The sequence below is a fragment of the Acomys russatus genome, chromosome 19 (assembly GCF_903995435.1).
Source record: "Acomys russatus chromosome 19, mAcoRus1.1, whole genome shotgun sequence".
Taxonomy (NCBI): Eukaryota; Metazoa; Chordata; class Mammalia; order Rodentia; family Muridae; genus Acomys; species Acomys russatus.
Genome location: NC_067155.1, coordinates 18,747,525 through 18,766,944, shown reverse-complemented (window position 1 = coordinate 18,766,944; position 19,420 = coordinate 18,747,525). Strand labels below are relative to the sequence as shown.

The 19,420-nt window shown below is 56.8% G+C and overlaps 1 protein-coding gene across 4 annotated transcripts; it reads right to left on the bottom strand.

The window, feature by feature from the left end:
- Positions 1-2,615: 2,615 nt before the first annotated feature.
- On the bottom strand, positions 2,616-16,083 carry Dpf1 (double PHD fingers 1). 4 transcript variants are annotated; one of them, XM_051162803.1, is made up of 12 exons: positions 16,008-16,083; positions 10,243-10,403; positions 10,061-10,168; positions 8,444-8,571; positions 8,119-8,208; positions 6,905-6,983; positions 6,631-6,762; positions 5,682-5,732; positions 5,471-5,590; positions 4,224-4,336; positions 3,604-3,685; positions 2,616-3,435 (listed from the first exon to the last, which is right to left on the bottom strand). In XM_051162803.1, the coding sequence occupies exons 1-12, from the start codon at positions 16,037-16,039 to the stop codon at positions 3,365-3,367; spliced, it is 1,167 nt and encodes a 388-aa protein (XP_051018760.1). In that variant the 5' UTR covers positions 16,040-16,083; the 3' UTR covers positions 2,616-3,364. The 4 variants fall into 4 exon arrangements, with proteins under 4 accessions (XP_051018760.1, XP_051018761.1, XP_051018762.1 ...); XM_051162804.1 differs by lacking the exon at positions 16,008-16,083 and adding an exon at positions 11,808-11,998; XM_051162805.1 differs by lacking the exon at positions 5,682-5,732.
- Between the last annotated feature and the right edge of the window lie 3,337 nt (positions 16,084-19,420).

Here is a 19,420-nt window from a genome sequence, read left to right as displayed (position 1 = left end):
AAAAAAAAAAAAAAAAAAAAAAAAGACTTCTGGGCGAGACGTGGCTAAGAGCCCAGCACTCACAGGGCAGCGCACAGCTGTGCACAGACCCACGGGACCCAGGGCCCTCTTCTGGTATGTTTTAAGTTGTTGAGAAGGGCGGGGCGGGAGGGAGAAACTGCCCGGCAGAGCAAGATAGCGGCCTCCCCTTAATCCCAGCAGAGGCAGGCTGATCTCTGTGAGTTTGAGGCCAGCCTGGGCTACATAGTTCCTGAGCAGCCTGGGCTAGCCAGAGGAATCTTGTCCCAAAACAAAAACATGAGATTGCTGGTGAAGCCCCGGCCTGCCCTTAAAGCCTCCCCCAGCCCTCAAGCCACACCCCTCCCCATCCCCAAGCCACACCCCGCCCCATCCTACTCTCCTCACTGGGTCCCACTGTGGCCCTCCTGTCACAGACCGGGCAGTGGACTGCAGTGGAGAGCACTGGGGGGCGGGAGTGGGGAATGGGGGACCCCCCCGAGGTTTAGGAGCCAGAGGTAGGAGAGTGATCTATCTTTCTCTAACTAGAAGTGACTCAGCCCAAAGCGGTTCTCGCGGTCCTCCTAGCAGCGAGGGGGTCGGGGCAGCTTGCAACTTGGGGCTCTCTGTGGACATCCGCGGGTGGGCGGGGCACGAGGCAAATTGACTTCAGACTCAGCAATTCCACGGGAAGATCCCAGAGACGTGCCCGCCTCCCGTGGGAAGTGTGCCTCTCTGGACAGGGCTTGCTCGCCTCGCCCCCCTCACCCCCCACATTAGCTGTCCTGTCTATCTTGGTGTCTGACCTCAACTCTCACCCTCCTCTGCACCCTACCCTCACCCTTGCACCCCCAAAATGCCTTCGCAAAAGTGTTTGCCCATATCCAGTGGAGAATCAGCTCTTGCAAGCTACACACACACACACACACACACACACACACACACACACACATCCTCACTCTCCACCCCCGCCAGGGCCCCATCCAGCCCAGCCCTCCCCCCACCAACCCGGGCCAACAGTAGGAGGGGGGGTAGGGAACCTGGGAACAAACTGTTCTCACATCCTCTCCAGGCTTGAGAGACACGCCACCATCTCCCAACACCCCTCAACTCACACGCGCACACCCGGACCCGCATGCCAAGCTCCGATGGCGCCTGCACTGCGCCTCGGACGCCCTCACCGTCTTGCCCCAGTTTTTTCCTGTCCCCCTCCCTCCCCCATGTCCACTCGGCCTGCCACACTATATCTCTTTGGCCTCATCCGGCTGGCACTCGCCAGATTTCTGTCGCCCACCCCTCTTTTTGAGGCGGGTCATGTAGCCCAGGATGACCTATAAGCTCACCATCCTCCTGCCTCAGCCTCCACACGGTGTATCACCATCCTGGATGGTGTGCCCTTAAATTCTCTATCGCCTTCCAAACCATCTACCTCCTCGCCCCTGTGTCTTTTGTCCAGGGGCCTTGCCTGTCCCCTTAATCCCATTTTCTCCCTTCTGACTTTGTAAATTTTCTGCTTTTCTCTCCAAATCCACTTCTCCCTCCCCTGGTCTTGCCAGAGCCTTTTTTTTTTTTTTTTTTTTTTTTCCTTTCTAAAAAAAATTATTACTTCCTGGACGAGTCCTCCACCCCTGTGCCTGTCCTCTCCCCTCGGAATTCCTGGGGCTCTCTTCTGTGTGTGTCTCCCCGGCTTTGTCCTTTTTTCATTCAGTAAATTGGTGACCTCAGAATACTTCCTGGTCAGCGCCCTGGTTCTCTCCCCCACCCTCACCCCCACAACCCCCCTTCCGTCTCCTGGAACCCCTCCCTGTCTTCTGAGACGTCCTTCACTTTTAGCCACACCCAGGTCAGGGAATCCCAGGTGACAGCCACGCCGAGGTGCCATCTCCCCACCCTAGCCTGGGAGGGGGCTGCCTTCTGGTCTCTCCAGCCCTCCCTTCCCCCCAAGCCCTCACTCCCACCTCCCTCTTTGAGCTGCCTCCCGCTGCAGCTGCAGCAGCCCGTTGCTAGGGCAACCACAGCTGGCTGGGTGGGAGCCCCTCCATCCCATCCCCCCTCTTCGCCTCTTCCTGCAAGACGGGGAGGAGCTGGGACAAAGCCAAAGGGAGGCATGGTGTAAGGGGCAAGGGGGTGGGGGCCGGCCACGGTGCTTTCCGCCCAAGTGAGGCCCCGTGGCTTGCCATCTTGGTGACACCCCAAAAGAGGCTAGAGACGGAGGCGGCCGTGGGCAGAGGGGTCAGGCCCAGTTTAATACACAGAAACAAGTTACTTCACAGCAGAGGCAGGCAATAAAGGAGACCTGGTAGCAAGGGGGGGCACTCCTGGATTGGGGGGCAGGCTCCCCCAGACCCTCCATCCACCTCCCCCACTTGCAGTCTCAATTTCCCTTTTTTTTTTTTAAACCCGAACGACAAACACACACACACAACCACGAGAAACAGCCACACCCCCTCACCACCCCCAAAATGGCTACCGGGGGTGGGGGGTGGGGGTGGGATGTGAGGCAGCCCGGCCTGGCCGGGTAGGGAAAGGGCTGGGAAGGGAGCGGAGGGGACTGGGGGGGCGAGGGGGGGAGAAAAAGAGTCCATTGCAATCTGTGCTTCTCGCTGCAGCGGGCTGGCTGGCTGGCTGCCTGCCTCGCCCCGCCGGCCTCCCTCAGCTGCATGCCCCAGGCCTGGCAGGCACCGGGTGGGCGCAGGGCGGGGCTGCCAAAGAGGGGCACCAAGAGTTCAAAACCATGGTTCACATCATGCGGTATCCACGCTGGGTACTGGGAGGGGGCAGTGGGTGGGCACCGCGCCCACCTGGCCTGGGTGTGAGGAAGGAATGCTACCCACCTCGGATGGGGAGGTTGTGACAATTGCAACTCGCAAAATGGGGGTGGGGAGGAGCCATCCCGGAAACTGGTAAAATCGGTTCCCCCAGCAGAGAGGCTAGCTCAGCTGTGCCCCTCCACCCAGCCAGGCTTTATAGGACTCTTTGTATATATTAATTTCTTTTTTCTTCTTCTTTTTTTTTTTTTTTTTCACTTTTTGTCTTTTTCTTTAGAAAAAGGCTTTTCTGTGCCCCTGGATGGCATCCGCTACCCCTCTATGCCCGCCCAGAGGCGGGGTATGGCTTTGAGGGGGGCAGAAGCCCCTGGTGCCCGTTTGTCAAGGGATGAAGAGGGGGGCAGGAGGGGCCCTGCTGGACTCACCCACCCACCCGCAGGGTAACATTCCACTTGCAGAGGGAGAACACCTTGCCCCCCTCCCCCTCCAGGCTTCACCCAATCCCTCCCACTCGGGACACCGGGCGTGGGGAGCCAGGAGCTCCGAGAGGCATAAGTTAGCACCGCCCAAAGGTCCTGGAGAAGCAGAGCCAGGCAGGCCTAGGTGAGGGTGATGTAAGCAGAGGCCTTTTCTTTCAAATGCCGAAGACAGAGGTGGCAACTCCAGCTCCCTGCGGAGGAAGCCGCAAGACAAAATTAGACTCAAGCCGAAGAAGAGTGCGTGCCCCCCCCCCACCTGTCCCCACCCGGAGCACGTGGTCTCCGCCGCCAGGAAGACAACGTTCCAACCCACCCACCCACCCCGTGCCCCGCCCACCTCTTCCCTTCCCTTCCCTCACCTTCCGGGGGCTCCGCCATCGGAGGGCTCAGGCAGTACATGTGGTAACCCCGATCGCAGTCGTCACAGAACAGCAGCTGGTCCTGGGGGGGGGTGAGACCCGCCCAGCTGGCACCCTGGGGGCACGGGCACCAGAAACGGGGGTGGGGGCCGGGGCAGGGGCTAGGTCCCTGGGGTGGGTGGGGGGCTTTCTCAGAGAACTGGCTCTGCAGTCAGTACTGTGGCGTCCGCGGGCCTTGCTTGCCGGTTCACAGAGCGAGCGTGCTCTGGGTTTTGTAACCATTACTAACTCAGGAGCAAAGAATATAGGTTCAAAGCCTGGCCCTACAATTTTCTCAGCTTGGTGGTCCCGGGCATTGTTTTTCCTCTCTGAGCTCAGAATCTTCTATGTGTGGTAGGGATGAGAGCGCCAGCCTCGAGAGAGGTTCGGGGGCGTCGCGAAGGGGGCGGGGTAGAATATAAGGGGACACTAGTGACAACAACAGTACATGCCACTGCCGGTCACCTGGGGGTTACGAGCAAGGAAGCCTTTTAGGCTTCGCTTTGTGGGCAAAATGGGCAGAGCCAGGCTGAAGGGCAGCTGGGGGTGTGCCCAGGAGGTGGGGTGTTGGGGGCACTCACGTCATTCTCCGAGGTGCCACATAGGCTGCAGGACTTGCATTCGATGCACTGCCAGCGGTAGGTCCGCACAGCCGCGGTCATGTTCACAGTGAACTGTAAACACGAGGGATGCCCTGGGGGCCAAGGGGCAGGGACGCAGTTAGCGAGTCCTCTTGCCCCTGGTGGCGCTACTGGCTGACCCTTGGCTAAGCGATGGCTCTAGCCACAGCCCTGACTCGGAGGTCAAGGTGAGCTTTGTGGTGGGACCCTACCCCTGAGACAGACACCCGGAAGCTGGGATGCTCTGTTGGCCACCACCGGCTTCTACTCAGCCACCATGACAACCCACACTCCCACCCCCAGAACACCATGGCAACCGCATTCCATTACCCACCGTGCTGTGGCGACCACGATTCTACCACCCACAACACCGTGGCAGCCACAGTCTGTTAAGCACCGCGCGAGGCGGCCACATTCCAATACCCACAGCAGAGCGGCCAGCCTCCTTGTTAACCACAGTGGACAACGTGGCAGCCGCCTCCTCCCAGCCAGGGTGCTGCTATAGCAACCACTTCCACAACAGGGTCCCAACCTTGCTTCCCTGAAACCAGAGGCCGCCCCACACAAGGCAGCAGCAAGCACTCTTTCACTGACAGTACAGTCAGTATCAGCCCTGCTCAGCCGTTCCCCCACAGCGCGGGCATGTGCGCAGACACCTGTAGCCACTGCCCACAACAGCCGACAGCTATTTGCCACGGAGCCTGACAGCAGTGGCTACTGCCCACGGTGCCCAACGGCCAGTAGCCACAGTGGCCACAGTGGCCACAGCCATGGCCCACCATGCCATAACAACCACATTCCACTGCGTTAACGGCCAAGACAACCCACACTGTAACAACCACAACTCGTTCCCCAACGCTGTTGAAGCGACCTCCGTGGAAAACCACATTATATTAACCATGGGTCTACGACACACAGTCCTGTTACTCACAGGACCCAGGTGGTACAATTCATTACTCCTGTACCTCAGTCCCTTACCCACAATGCCTTTCCCAAGCCAGGAAAGCACAAAACTATGGCATCTCATTCTGTTTCTACTGTGCCAGCCGAGCCCGCTCAGTTTCCCACAGTCCTTAGCAGCAGAGGCAGCCCCTAGGACAGGCTGGGTACAGCCCTCACTCCCCTGCCTCCCCTTCCCCAAGTCAGGTTCCTGGGATGTCCTCTACCGCCCCCCCCAATCTTCCAATAATATGTGGTGAGAATGTCACCTGATCGCCCACAGTCTGCACAGGAGATGAGGTCCTCGGGACACCCCGTCTTCTTGGAGCCCCCCAGGCAAAAGTCACAGTAGCCATTGGGGATGACCGTGCCGTCTGGTGCTTTCTTGGCTGAAAGACAGCAGGCGGCGGTGGGCACAGGACAGGTGAGGCACCCCAGTCAAAGACTGCTGCAGAAGTGGGTAGAGGGAGGTGTCCCTACCTGTGTGTTTCCTCTGTGCCTCGGGGACCCAGGCCAATTCTTTGTAAAACTCTGGGGATGGGGAGGGGAACAGAAAGGGTTTCTTACCATAGGCAAGGTCCCATCTGTCCCCAGCCTCAGCCCCAGGGGCGGACCCTTGGCCCAGGCACTGGGAAGTAGCAAAAAAAAGAAAAAGAAAAAAAAAAAGCTGAGGGAGGGGGAAATAATTCTCACCAGAACCTCAACTCTTGGGATAACTGTACGTTCTCTTTATTTGGGCAAAGTGTGGAAAGAGAACCTTAGGAAAAGCCCTTGGCTGCCCCTGTGTCGCGTGTTTGCCGCCCGCAAGTAAGCTTGCCTAGGTCAGCTGTTAGCAGGCAGTTCTGCAAGGCTCCCTCCACCCCTCCTCAGGAAAACCTAATCAGGAGGGCTGTCAGAGGTCTGGGCCTGGCCTGACCTGAGGAACATGTGGGAGACAGCTCCCTTCCTCCGTGGCTCAGCTGTCATGGCATGGAACTGGTGTGGGTGTCCGTCAAGGACCCCTGGGGGCCACCAACCTTCCCCTTGGACCCTCCCATAGCAGAGAAAGGGAACAAGGGAGCCCCAGAGGGGAGGAGAGAGATTTACCACACACACCCCAAGCTCTAATTGAAACAATAAATCAGACCCAGAAATATTATGCCCAGGCAGGGATTGAGGGAAGGAGAGAGAGAGAGGGAGGGAGAGAGAGAGAGAGACAGAGAGAGAGAGAGAGAGAGAGAGAGAGAGAGAGAGAGATGGTTGTCATGGCAACCCCAGAGCCAGCATCCCTATGGTCTGTGGGGGGAGGGAACCCTTAGGCTGGAGAGTTTCCAGAAACGTCTAAATGTGCCCCCACTTCACCTTTCCCAGCCACTCCCAGGCGCCACTGCCCCCCCCACCCCGTGCCACCCCTGGCATCTCACCCACCAATCCTGACCCTCCAACTCACGTTTATGGTTGTTTTTCCGGTGGAAAGGCAGGGCATGGCGCTCAGTGTGCTCCTCCCCCTCCTCCTCAGCCAGGTGGGTGTGGGTGTAGTGGTAGCTGAGGCCTGGCCGGTTCTTATATCTCTTCCCACAGACTGCAGGGTAAATGAGCGGGTGGTTGTCAGGGTCAGGGCCACCTCCTCCACCCTGGCCTCCAAGATCACACCGCCTGCTCTGCCAAGGGCCCCGAGGGAAGAGGTCACAGGGTCCTCTCTCTGTCCCCTCTGCAGAACTCACTATCACAGACGTACGGCTTGTCACGGTCCTCCAGGGATGCGGTGTCCTGGCGTTTTCTGAGCCCTCCAATGCCATATGCCTGTGGGGATGGGGCGTCAGAGGTAAGAGGCCCAGAAAACCAGAAATGGCTCATCATTATTGGGTTGTTTTTTTTTTTTTTTTTTTTTTTTTAGTTTGTTTGTCGTTGTTGCTGCTGCTGTTTTGTTGTTGGACACGGGGTCTCACTATGTAGCCCTGGCTGGCCTGGCTCACCATGGAGACGAGGCTAGCCTTAACTATGCAGTGGCCCTCCTGACTCTGAGTTTCGGTTAGAGCTACCACGCCTCAGTGGGCTTCTTCATTTAGACTTGAAAGTCAAACTGGGAAGAAAAAAAAAAAAGTAAAATTTTCTTTTTCAGTACCAGGGGGTGTGGCTCAGTGGCAGGGCAAGTGTGACTAGAAGACTCTGGGTTCCATCCCAGAACCACAAAACAATAATAAAATCTCCCTGTGAGACTGCGCAAGCGCTAGCTGTGGCCCTTCTCAACGTCTTGTCTCAGTCCACACCTTTGGAGACAATTCTTTTGTTATCGCTGTTGTTTTGAGACAGGGTCTCTCCACATAACCCTGGCTGTCTTAGAACCCACTGGGTAGATCAGGCTGGCCTTGAACTCGCAGAGATCCTCTTGCCTCGGCCTCGCTAGTGCTGGGGTTAAAGGCATGTTCCTACACCTTCTTACTGCTTTTGTTGGAAGTTGTTTTCTGGGTAGGTGTTGTTTGTATGTATTTGTGTGCGTGTGCGGTTTGCCTGTCTGTGTGTTTGTATGTGTGCGTGCGCGCGCATGCGTGACGTGCGTGTTGTCGTCGTCGTCTGGGTGGTTGGCTTGGCTTAGGACTTTTTAAATTTTTTTCTTTTTGCACATGGTCTCAGAACAGCCTGGAACTCACTTGCCTCACACTTGTAGCAATTCTCTTGCCTCAGCCTCCCGGGAGCTGGGGGTCTAAGTGTGGACGATCACACCGCGCATGCCTCAGCCTCCCGGGAGCTGGGGGGTCTAAGTGTGGACCACCACGCCGCGCATGCTTGGACTCCTCGAGCTCCCTGGCTTTTGAAAACTGAGTTTCGACTTCCTCGTCCACAAAAAAAAACCAAAAAAACAAAAACGGGTATGAAACCCTCTGCTCCTTCACATGGCTCTGGGGAGGAGTGGGAGGGAGAAGCTTCTAGAAGGTACCTTTCCTTTGGCCCTGTTCTTCCTCCTTGGAATGTCCTCCTCCAAGTCTTCTACCTCGAGATCATGCGGAAACTCCAGCAACTGCTGTTTCTGGGCCCAGTAGAAGGGAGATTTGGGGGTCAAGAAGGTGGGGGGGGGGCACTGGTGTGCTGCAGGTGGGGTGGGAGAGCAAGGCAGGGAAGAGCCTGCTACAAGCACGGGTGTTCCGGGAGAATGCAGGGTACCCAGAGGCCCTCTGGAGCCAGGCGGTTCAGAGCAGGAAGGCAAAGTGGTGACAGGTGACAGGGCCAGAGCGCGGACCTGCAGCCAGGGTCTGGGCTCCTACCTGACAGTCCATAATAGTCTCTTCCTCCTTCAGCTCTACTTTCTTCTCTCCGGTCTCGGCACACAGCAGAGCCTCAAGGACAGGCCCTTCCGGGAGGCTGCCCTCCTTCTTTAGGGGTGCCTCACAGTCTAGGGACAGTCCACAGGCAAAGAGGTGTCAGCTGAAGAGATTGCGGTCAAAGTGCCCAGGTTGCGGGGACCTGGGGTAGGGCGTGGGGGCGGGGTGTGGGGGGGGGAGGCCGGAGGGCATGAGGGGAGGAGGAAGAACATGGTCCTGTGGCTGGGACAGGGTCTCTGCCACGCTCAGCCAATAGCAGACCGTGGGGAGTGTGCCCAGAGCCTGGACAGAGCCACACCCCCCGCGCTGCTCAATACTGAAGCCAGGACCAGACCCTGAATGGACCAGAAACACTTAGGAGCAATACTCATAAACAAACACTGCACAGTGAAAGGGCAGCTAGGCCCTCAGATAACCCCACAGAAACTTAGGTGGACGTTTGAATAGGATGCACACAGACATGTACGGAGATGGCCAGCCACACAAAGGGACACGGCCAGACACTGGGATACAGCTGGACACACAGAAGCCGTACAATTAAGGCCTGGGATACGGAGGCACTTTAGAAGAAGATGGCCAGAACCACAGATCGATCCGAACCCACATCAGTGAGGAAGACACGGGCGGGCCCTTGGATACACCTGGACACTCACAGACATCCCCAGGGAGACACACTCAGCTGTGCCCACACACTCACACGGAGAGACACAGTCACACGCACGCGCACACACACACACAGCCAGCCAGCAGACTTTCCCACACACTTGGACACAGAAAAAGAAGACACCAGTCAGTGTCTGTCATTTCTGAACACACTGGACAGGGGCTAACTCCAAAAGAAACCCCTAACACAGGTGCCAAATGGCTCTCCTAGTCCACCCCGGCACCCCAGCAGGATGCCCTGATGGAATCAGATATCCCCACAAATCAAGCACACACCTTCTCATACATGCCCTCGCTTGGAAACACCTAGAAAGAAACAGGCATTCAGACACACTCAGCAACGAGGCACCCTACCTAACTCAGTGGCTCTCAACCTTTCAAATGCGGGACCCCAAATTTATCACAATTCTTCACGTTGTGGTGACTGGCCTCCCCCTCCCCCACCCCCAACCATAAACTTATTTCATTGCTACTTAATAACTGATTTTGCTACAGTTATGAATTGGAACATAAATATCTGTTTACGCAGAGTCGCCACCCACGGGTTGTGAACCGCCGCTAACACATACAAATGCACAGAAAGAAACACAGCCAGACAGACACACAGGTGTATCCCGGCTCACGGGAAGCAGAGACAGTCAGACTTGATACATCTAGTCAGAGATAACACCATGTCCTTCATACACCTTCTTGTCATGACCCACATAGCAGGTACAGCTTGACACTCAGTAACTCATCAAAGTAACTCAAGACGCCCGGAGGCGGATACCCTGCTGTGCAGACACTGGGGAAAATAATAGATGATGTTCAGACCCGCAGCAGTGGGGCTGGGGGGGACCTTGATTGGGGGGTGGGGGTAATGGCCACAGCAGGCGCAGGGGCCACAGCTCTACCCACCGATCTTGTACTCGCAGGGCCGGAGCCTAGGGTCCTCCAGGATGTTGAGCCTCCGTTTCTTCCTCCAACAGCGGGCGGGGTAAGTGTAGATCTGTCCCGGGGCCAAACCTAGGAGAGAGAAGCTGTGAGAGCGAGGTCCCTGGACGCAGGCCCCCGCCCCGCCCCAGCCTCGCGGCGGGTACCAGGCCCGCGGTGGGTCTTCTCCATCCAAATGTAGCAGTTGTTCTGGGCCACGCCGGTCTGCGAGTCGAGGAAAGGCAGGCGCAGGCTGCGCTCGGCGCACAGGCGCGCGTTGTAGCTGCGGCAGTGCTCGATGGCCTCGCGGTAGAAGTCCTCGCCGAGGCTGCGGGGGCGGGCGAGCAGCGGGCGGGCGGCTGTCAGGCAGGGCTGGCGCGGAGGAGGCCCAGCACCCCTCCCCTGGCCACCCGTACCCGCTGGTCCGCAAAGGGCAAGCCGGCCAGGTCCACTTTCGCCCCCCCCCCCCATCTCCTCCCACCCCTCCGGACCCGGGGGCGGGGCAGGGTACTGGCGGGGAGGCAGCTACCTAGAACTTGATTTCACGTCTCGGGTTAAGAAGTGTTCACAGACAATTATAGAAACAGACCAAAACACGCCGGGGCCCATGCACACATGAACGCAACCAAACACCCAATACAAACAAATCGCACATGGCCACACGGGATTCACACACAAAGAGAAACGCATCCCAATATTCACAAAGGAGAAGCAAACAAATTCCCTGTACCGCGCGCGCACACGCGCACACCTCCTGCCAGATCACAAAAATTCTAAGTCAAAAAAAAAGAAAATACCCACAGAGCTACCTAAGCATACCATGTATGCAGAGACCACAAGATAAGAAATTATCCACAAAGACCCACAACATGAAAACACGCCACACACACACACTCATCCCAACAGTCACATAATGTCAAAAAAAAGACAGGGACTCTAGAAACACATATGCGCTCACAGATCCGTCCAAAGACCACTCTAGCCAAACACACAAAAGAAATCACAGAGGTTTACCATTCACACCCAGGCAAAACAGAAACCCAAATGTAAAATACATTCCCCAAACACAGGTACACGCCTCGGAACCAGAGGGACAGTCAGGTCTGCCCAAGTTCACACAGGAATTTAGACACATCCACACACCTCCCCTTCCAAAGACACAGGGCACAAACGGTGCCCTTTCAGCAGACATGTGCACACACACACACACACACACACACACACACACACACACACACACTCAGAGACCCGAACACTCACATAGGTAGCGCAGAATAAAAGAAACCATGTACATACCCACACACTCAGCCAGAAGACAAAAAGCTATGTACAAGTCGCACCACACACTCCACACCCCAAGACAAAGGTAGCGTGGATTGGACTCGAGTGTACCCAGGCCCCAGGTTGCCTAAGCCATTTTTTACCCTCTCTCAAACCCTGGCATCCCTGGGAGGGGACATGGCCCCCTTCCCCTAAAAAGCCTGGGAGACCCGCTCCCCGGCGCCCTCCACCCGTCCAGGAGCATCGCGTCGGACTTCATCCTTGCCAGACACCCACAGTCACATACACTTGCAACCTCCCCCCCCCCCGCCGCGCGCGCGCCCCGCACACGGTGACAGCCCCCTGACACCCCACCAGCCCCACCCCCAGCGGCCACACACATACACACACGCGCGCCCGCGCGCGCCCGCGCACACCCGCCCGCGCGAACTCCCCCGCCAGCCCGCACCACCTCAGGGGGCCGGGGATGACCGTGGCCATCTTGCTACCCGGGTCCTGCCCCCAGCAGGTCCCTGCCGGGTCGGTCCTCCCAGCGGTCGGGCGGGCGCTGAGGCCGCCCATCCATTCATTCCCGGGGGGCGGGAGCACGAGGATCTCAGCCAATCAAGACGGCGGGGCGGGCCGCCCAGGCCATGCTGGGAGTGGTAGTCCCTGGCGGGTGTCCTCCGACCCCGGGCGACGGTGGTGGTGATGGTGGATGGGGAGGTGGGGGCGGGATGGAGGATCAGGCAGCGGGCCCTACACGCTCGCTCACACGCACTCCCCAGCCCCACGTGCACAGACGCAGGCACGCACACACGCGCACATGGCAGCTTACACACAGTCACTCTACACTCACAGACTTCCCACACACCCCAGTCACACACCTGCACACGAGCCCGGACACGGGCGCGCGGACCTCGCAGGCGCCCACCTGGCTCTCCAAACTCTAGAGAGCCCACCGTGACCCTCCTCGCTGATAGGACTCCGGGGCGGCGCCTGACTTAACCTTTCTGGGCCTGTTTCCTCCTTTAGGAAATAGTTGTAATACCTCAACGGACTGAAGATTACAACAGCAACTAGGTGAGTGGCTGTTTTAGGGACAGTTTCTTGCTGTTCAACCCAAGCTGACCTCAAGCGCCAATTCTCCTGCCTCTGCCTCCCCCCGCCGAGGGCTGGAATTAAAAGCGTGTGACACCAAGCCAGCAGGGCTTGGGCTCAGGTTTGGCTTCAACCCAGTACCAGATGCAGGAGAAGGTGCCTGGCAGGTACTAATAAATCCATTCATTTCACGGAGACTAATCTACAAAGAGGATCTGATATGCACCGAGGCAAAAAGTGGTGGCGCTGTTATTAGAAATAATAATTGCCCCCCTTAGCGTGTGTTCAACAGATAATCGTTGAGTGAATACTTGACACCCACCGTGTGCTTGACACAGCTCTCTCCAGGCTAAACCGTTACTGTCCTCATTTTCCACACAAGGACTTTGAGCCCTTAAGAGCAAACCTTACCAGTTCTCAGCCCCTGACGGCTGACTAGAGGTAGGATGCTGGTGTCTATCACCCATCCCCACTGTCACAGACTCAACCCTCAACTCTAAGAGATGCCCAGAGAATGAGCTGACTTACTGCACACACACACACACACTACACACCCCCTCTGGGGAATAACAGCGTTCTGATTAAAGTGGCTGCATAAATTAGCATATCAAGTGTTAATACAAATACACCCCTTGTCCAGCAGGGGGCGCCCACCCACACTTATAAGACTTCAAGATTCCCGGCACTTCAAACACACACAATACCCCTCTAGCCAGGTGGTGGCGGTGGATGGTGGTGAACTCAGGAGGCAGAGGCAGGAGGATCTCTGTGAGTTCGAGGCCAGCCTGGTCTACAAAGTGAGTCCAGGACAGCCAAGACTACACAGAGGAAACCCTGTCTCCAAAAACAAACAAACAAACAAACAAACAAAAAACCACCCAACACATCTAGACTTAGCTCCTTCCACAAATGTACCCGCCTACCCACCTGAGTCAGTCAATGACCCGTCTGATTTACTTCCTGCCCAGGAACAAACAAGAGGTGCTGGCAACGCCCTCACTCATGTCCACCCTACCTTGCCATGATACGTACGCCCTGTCTCCAGGTTCTTGTCACCTTCCTCTCACCCCCGGCCACCCTCCAGATCCCCTGCACACCCTCCCCAGCTTGTGTCACCCCTCTACCTTGGCCCTGCCCTCTCACCCCTTAGCTGAGTGTCATGGGCACCTAGTCACCTCAGAAGCTGAGGCTGCCGCTAGGAAAGGTGCCGGCTCCTGTTCCTTACCCATGCCCACACACTCTCCTCAGAGCTTGGCCTCCCTTGACGGGTGGCCAAGCAATGCTCCTGCCCCAGAGCCTAATGCCCTGGGTTATAATATTAATTGGTCACTATTTACACCAATATCCTGAGTTATGCTCTGCACGAAGGGCCCCTCAAAGATGGCCGTTTTTAGTCAAGTCCTGTGGCTCACACCTGTCACCCTAGCATTCAGAGAGCTGAGGTGAGCAAGGTCGCTTTTTAGATTTTAAGATTTTTAAGACACTGTCTTGAAAAAAGCAAAGCTAAAGGAAAGCCTATGAGACCGAAAAAGCCCCGGCGTGGTGGCACACACTTGTAGTCCCGGCACCTCAGAGGTGTCAACAGGCCAGCCTCAGGGGCACTTAGTGAGTTTGAAGCCAGCTCAAGCCACTTAAGAGCCTGTCTGTAACTCAACAGCCTCTAGGAGCCTCACTGCTGCCCCCTCGAGGTAATGCGAACGGTTATGCTCCCCCCCAGCCCTCGCAGTAACACTGAGGCCCAGAGCAGAAGAGAACCGGCTTCAAGCCTAGCGTGAGTTCAGGCAGTGAGAACTGAAGCCGGTGCCAAGGGCCTCTTACTCCTAAGATTTGCCTCTAGCCCTGGCTGGCTGGCCTGGAGCTCACTGTGTAGAGCAGGTTGGCAGAGATCCTCCTGTGTCCGCGATTAAAGGTGTGAGCCTGTGGCCTTGCATTCCTTGGTTTCCCCAATTCCAACCCACTAGACCCTTTGGAAGGTAACCAGAAGCGACCCTGAGCCATGCACGGCTGCTAAGACAGCCCTCTCTACTCCTGCAGAGGGCACACCTCACACACTTCCTCCAGCGTGTCTGCAGACCCCACCAACCCAGACTGGAACTCCAGTCTCCACTTGATTTCAGGGTGTCCCTCTAAAAAGAGCAGACCTGTGTGTGTGTGTGTGTGTGTGTGTGTGTGTGTGTGTGTGTGTGTGTGTGTGACTTAGAATGAGAGGGCAGCATGACGCGTCACCGTTACCCTCCCCTTCACACTGACCCAGGCACCAGACGGACCCCCTTCCCATACTGTAAATCCTTGCCTTCTCCACCCCCCACCGCCGCCAACTCTCACCACCTCCATCCCAGAAACCAGAAGCAACTGGGGAGGGGTTTTGGTTCAAACAACCCTTCTGTAGGTGGATGGGAGAGGGGGCCCGCACGCCCCCTGTCACCCCAACGCGCCAGGCTCAAGGTCAAGTCTGTGAGTGCAGGGGGTAGGGAAAAGCAGGAGATAGCCCCGGCCCCTTTGTGCGTCGCCGCGGGCGCACGCCCTCCGCCTCCTCGGCCCGGCCGGGAGCGGGGGAGGGGAGTGCCGCTCTCCTGCAGGGAGAGAGGGCGGGAGCGGCCACGCTCCTGTCACTCGTAGCTGGCTGTCACCGCCAGGGAAAGGGGGGTGGTGGTGGGTGGAGAGCGCTGGGACCCGGGAGTCCGGGATCCCGGGGAAGAACGGAGAGAGGGAAATGTAAAAGAGGCGAAGGCGGCATCGGGTGGCAGAAAGCGAGGGGAGACCGGGGGACGGTCTAGCCTCGGACGCAGGCGTTCGGGTCCCCGGTCACCTGGCCCAGTGAGCAGCCGGCGCTCAGAAGCGAGCAGCAGACAGGCCGAAAGGGAGGGAATTCCCGGAGAGGGAGGGCGCCTCCAGCACCGGCTCCCCAGGCACCGGTCCCCCAAGGGGATGGGAGGTGCTCGCATTAGATGGCTATGGGCGGGGAGAAGGAGGGATGCCACGGTCGGTCCAAGCCGACCAAAACGTCGGGACTTCTCGGTATTGGAGAGCCGGGAGCAAAGAGAGGGGACAGCAAGGACTCGAACGGGGACGGCCTCGGCTCCCACTCTGCAGCCGCGGGGTTCCCGGAGAAAGACCCGGCAAGAGAATGGTGCTTTGATGAGGAGAATGGGGTGAGATGTGTAAGGATCTAGGTCCGTACTTAAGAGGTTGGTACCACCCTCCCGCCCCGGGGCAGTCGGGCAACCCCAAAATGACGCCGAGGAACAGAGACGGACTGGGCGAGCGAAGCCCCTACCCCCACTCTGGGTGGGGACACGGCCTCCACCACCACCCCTTTAGCCCGCAGCACATTCCTTCACTGACAGCGACAAAGAATTGGTGCCCCCGCGATCCAGAAGGGCTCCCATACCTAACCCCAGGGGCCCGCAGGAGAGCCGGGGCGCACAAGGAGTCCCCGAGTACCATTCATACCATCCACGCGCTTGCGTCCCCCACCCCACCCCACCCCAGCCCAGACCCGGAGAGTGTAGGGAGGAGAGGACCGGCTTTTGGAGGATGGGGGTCCGGACTTGGGGAAGGGGACACTCACGACTTGAGCGGGTTCTGAATGGCGGTGGCCATGGCCCGCTCGGCAGGGCTGCCTCCAGCCCGGGGCGCCGCTGCCACCGCCGCCACAGCCGCCGCCGCCGCCGCCGCCGCCGCCGCCGCGCGCGGGCCCAGCCCGGCCTGCGCCGCCCGCTCTGCCGCCCAGCGCGCTACGATTTCATTCATTCTTGGGGCTGCAGCGCGAGCGAAGCGGGGCGGGCCGGGGGGCGGGGCTCGGCCAATCCCCGCGCGTCCCGGCGCACGATGGGACCTGGAGTCTAGGGGGCGCGAGGCGGCGCCCAAGGGCGCCCCTGCGGGGACTACACGTCCCAGGGGCCGTTGGGAGGATGGCGCACCCATTGGTTGCTGGGGATACAGGGCGGGGCTCGGCATCCCACCAAAGCATCCTTCCTTCCCACTCTGGGGATGTGTAGGTACCAGCTGAGCTCCTTCCACTCCTGGTCCCCTACCACCCCCCACCCCACAACCTCGAGCCCCCGAGGGATAATAGATGACCCAAGGTGTGTGTGGAGTGTTTTAGCCCCTGTGCTTGCTTGTCTGAGTGGTTCTAACTTGTAAAGTTTAATCGATGCCTTTGTTTACTGACTGGGTACCTGCGGGCCAGCACTCTCTTGGGCACTGGAAATATAAGCAAAGACAAAGTCACTGCTGGTCTGAAGAAGTCCACATTCTAGTGATGGCTTTAGCAGTTAAGAGCTCTTCCTGGGGCTAGAGAGATGGTTCAGAGGTTAAGAGCACTGGCTGCTCTCCCAGAGGTCCTGAGTTCAATTCCCAGCAACCACATGGTGGCTCACAACCATCTATAGTGAGATCTAGCGCCCTCTGCTGGCCTGCAGGTGCACATGCAGGCAGAGTACTGTGTAAAAAGAGCTTTTCCTGTTCTTCCAATGGACCCAGGTTTGGTTCCCAGCACCCACGTTGGGCTGCTCATAACCACCTGTAACCCCAGCTTCAAGGGTCTGGCCTCTATGAGCACCAGACATGTACAAAGTACACACATACACAAAGCAAACACTAATACAGAGAAAATAAATCTAAAATGGTTTTTTATTATGTATTCAATGTTCTGCACGCATGTGTGCCTGCCTGCCAGAAGAGGGCGCCAGATCTCACTACAGATGGTTGTGAGCCACCATGTGGTTGCTGGGAATTGAACTCAAGACCTCTGGAAGAGCCTCTAAAATGAAATCTTAAAATGAAAGGTACTGTAGAATAAAAAATTAAGACAAAAAAATTTTTTTTTGCTTTGGTTTTTTGAGACAGGGTTTCTCTGTGTAGCCTTGGCCATCCTGGACTCACTTTGTAGACCAGGCTGGCCTCGAACTCACAGTGATCCGCCTGCCTCTGCCTCCCGAGTGCTGGGATTAAAGGCGTGCACCACCACGCCCGGCTAATTAAGACAAATTTGAGGTGAGCAAGGACCCTGGTAGTGTAAGGTCTTGTAGGCCACCGTGAAGAAATGCACAGTATGTTCTGTTTTTTGTTTGTTTGTTTTGTTTTCTGAGACAGGGTTTCTCTGTTTGGCCCTGGCTGTCCTGGACTCGCCGTGTAGACCAGGCTGGCCTCGAACTCACAGAGATCCGCCTGCCTCTGCCTCCTGAGTGCTGGGATTGTTTTTTTTTTTTTTTTTTTTTTTTTTTTTTTGGTTTTTCGAGACAGGGTTTCTCTGTGTAACCTTGGCCATCCTGGACTCACTTTGTAGACCAGGCTGGCTTCGAACTCACAGCGATCCGCCTGACTCTGCCTCCCGAGTGCTGGGATTAAAGGCGTGCGCCACCACGCCCGGCTGAGTGCTGGGATTGTAGGCATGCGCCACCACCGCCCGGCTGGCACAGTGTGTTCTGAGTTGGAGTCATCCTGTGAGCTCAGCTTCCTCAGGGTGCAGCACACTCAACAGCATTCCCACGACCCACAATGGTCAGACGACAGCTAACAACAGTCTCCAGCCGCTGTGTGGGTAGAACTCAGGGCTCAAGATTGGCTTTGCCCATCTTGCCCGTCCTGATATTTTTTTTTTTAGTTATATTAATATATTTCTGTTGTGTGCATGTGTGGATGAATGCCTGTGTCCACGATGCTTGCGTGAGGGGTCAGAGGACAACTTATGGGAGGAGGTGCTCTCACCTGCTGAGCCATCTCATAAGCCATCTTTTTTTGTTTGTTTGTTTGGTTTGGTTTTGGTTCTGGTTTTCGAGACAGGGTCTCTCTGTGTATCCTTGACTGTTCTGGACTCGCTTTCTAGACTAGGCTGGCTCACAGCGATCCACCAGCCTCTGCCTCCCAAGTGCTGGGATTAAAGGCGCATGCGCCACCACCCCCAGCTCACAAGCCTTCTTCTTCTTCTTCTTCTTCTTTCTTTCTTTCTTTCTTTCTTTCTTTCTTTTTTACAAGCCTTCTTTTGACCTTCTACTTGATATAGGGCCTCGCTAAGTTGGCCAGGCTGGTCTTGAACTCATTCTGTAGCATAAACAAGCTTTGTATTAACTGTTCATCTCTGTGCCTGCTGCGGTTACAGCTCTGTGCTATGAGGCCCAGTTAACACCATTTCTTCTGAACATTTCTACCTGTTATATCACATATGTAGTTAATCATTTAGCCCGTTCTCTGCCTCCTCTCCTTAGAATGCTGGTTCTCATCGGTGGTGGTGGTGGTGGTGGCACACGCCTTTAATTTCAGCACTTGGGAGGCAGAAGCAGGTAGATCTCTGAGTTCGAGGCCAGCCTGACCTACAGAGCAAATTCCAGGACAGCCAAGGATACACAGAGAAACCCTGTCTTGAAAAAATAAAAACTAAAAGGAAGGAAGGCAAAGGATGCTGGCTCCAAAGGGCTTGTTGTCCCTTTCATGGCTCTGTCCTGTCTGTGTGGATGAATACAGCTCCCAGCTAGTCCCATGCCCCACTGCCCTCTCTCCTGTGCATCTCTGAGGACAGACACAGCAGGCAGTAGTAAGGTGTCAGCTGCACTCTGTCACACACCTGGGGCAGCAGGGTTGGGGACAGGTTGTGGCCTGCTATATTAGGGACTTCACCCAGTCTGGGGGTCCCAGGCTCCCCTCAGGGCAGAGGTTTGCGAAAGGTTAGAAGTTGTCTGGCATGGTGACCTTTGGTGACCTTAGGTCTCAGGAGGCTGAGGCAGGAGGATCAGGAATTGAAGGCCGGCTTGGCTGCACAGCAAGTTGGAGGTAGGGATCCTTGCTGGGTTGCGGAATATGAGTCGGTATATTTACTTATCCCCACAGTATTATGGGATGCCCTGACCCCAGGGCCTGAAGTGATGTGTTTCTGTGTTTTCTGGCTGACCTCTGTGTGAATACTTTTTTTTTTTTTTAAGATGTTTCTGGTTTTGTTTGGTTTTTCGAGACATGGTTTCTCTGTGTAGCCTTGGCTGTCCTGGA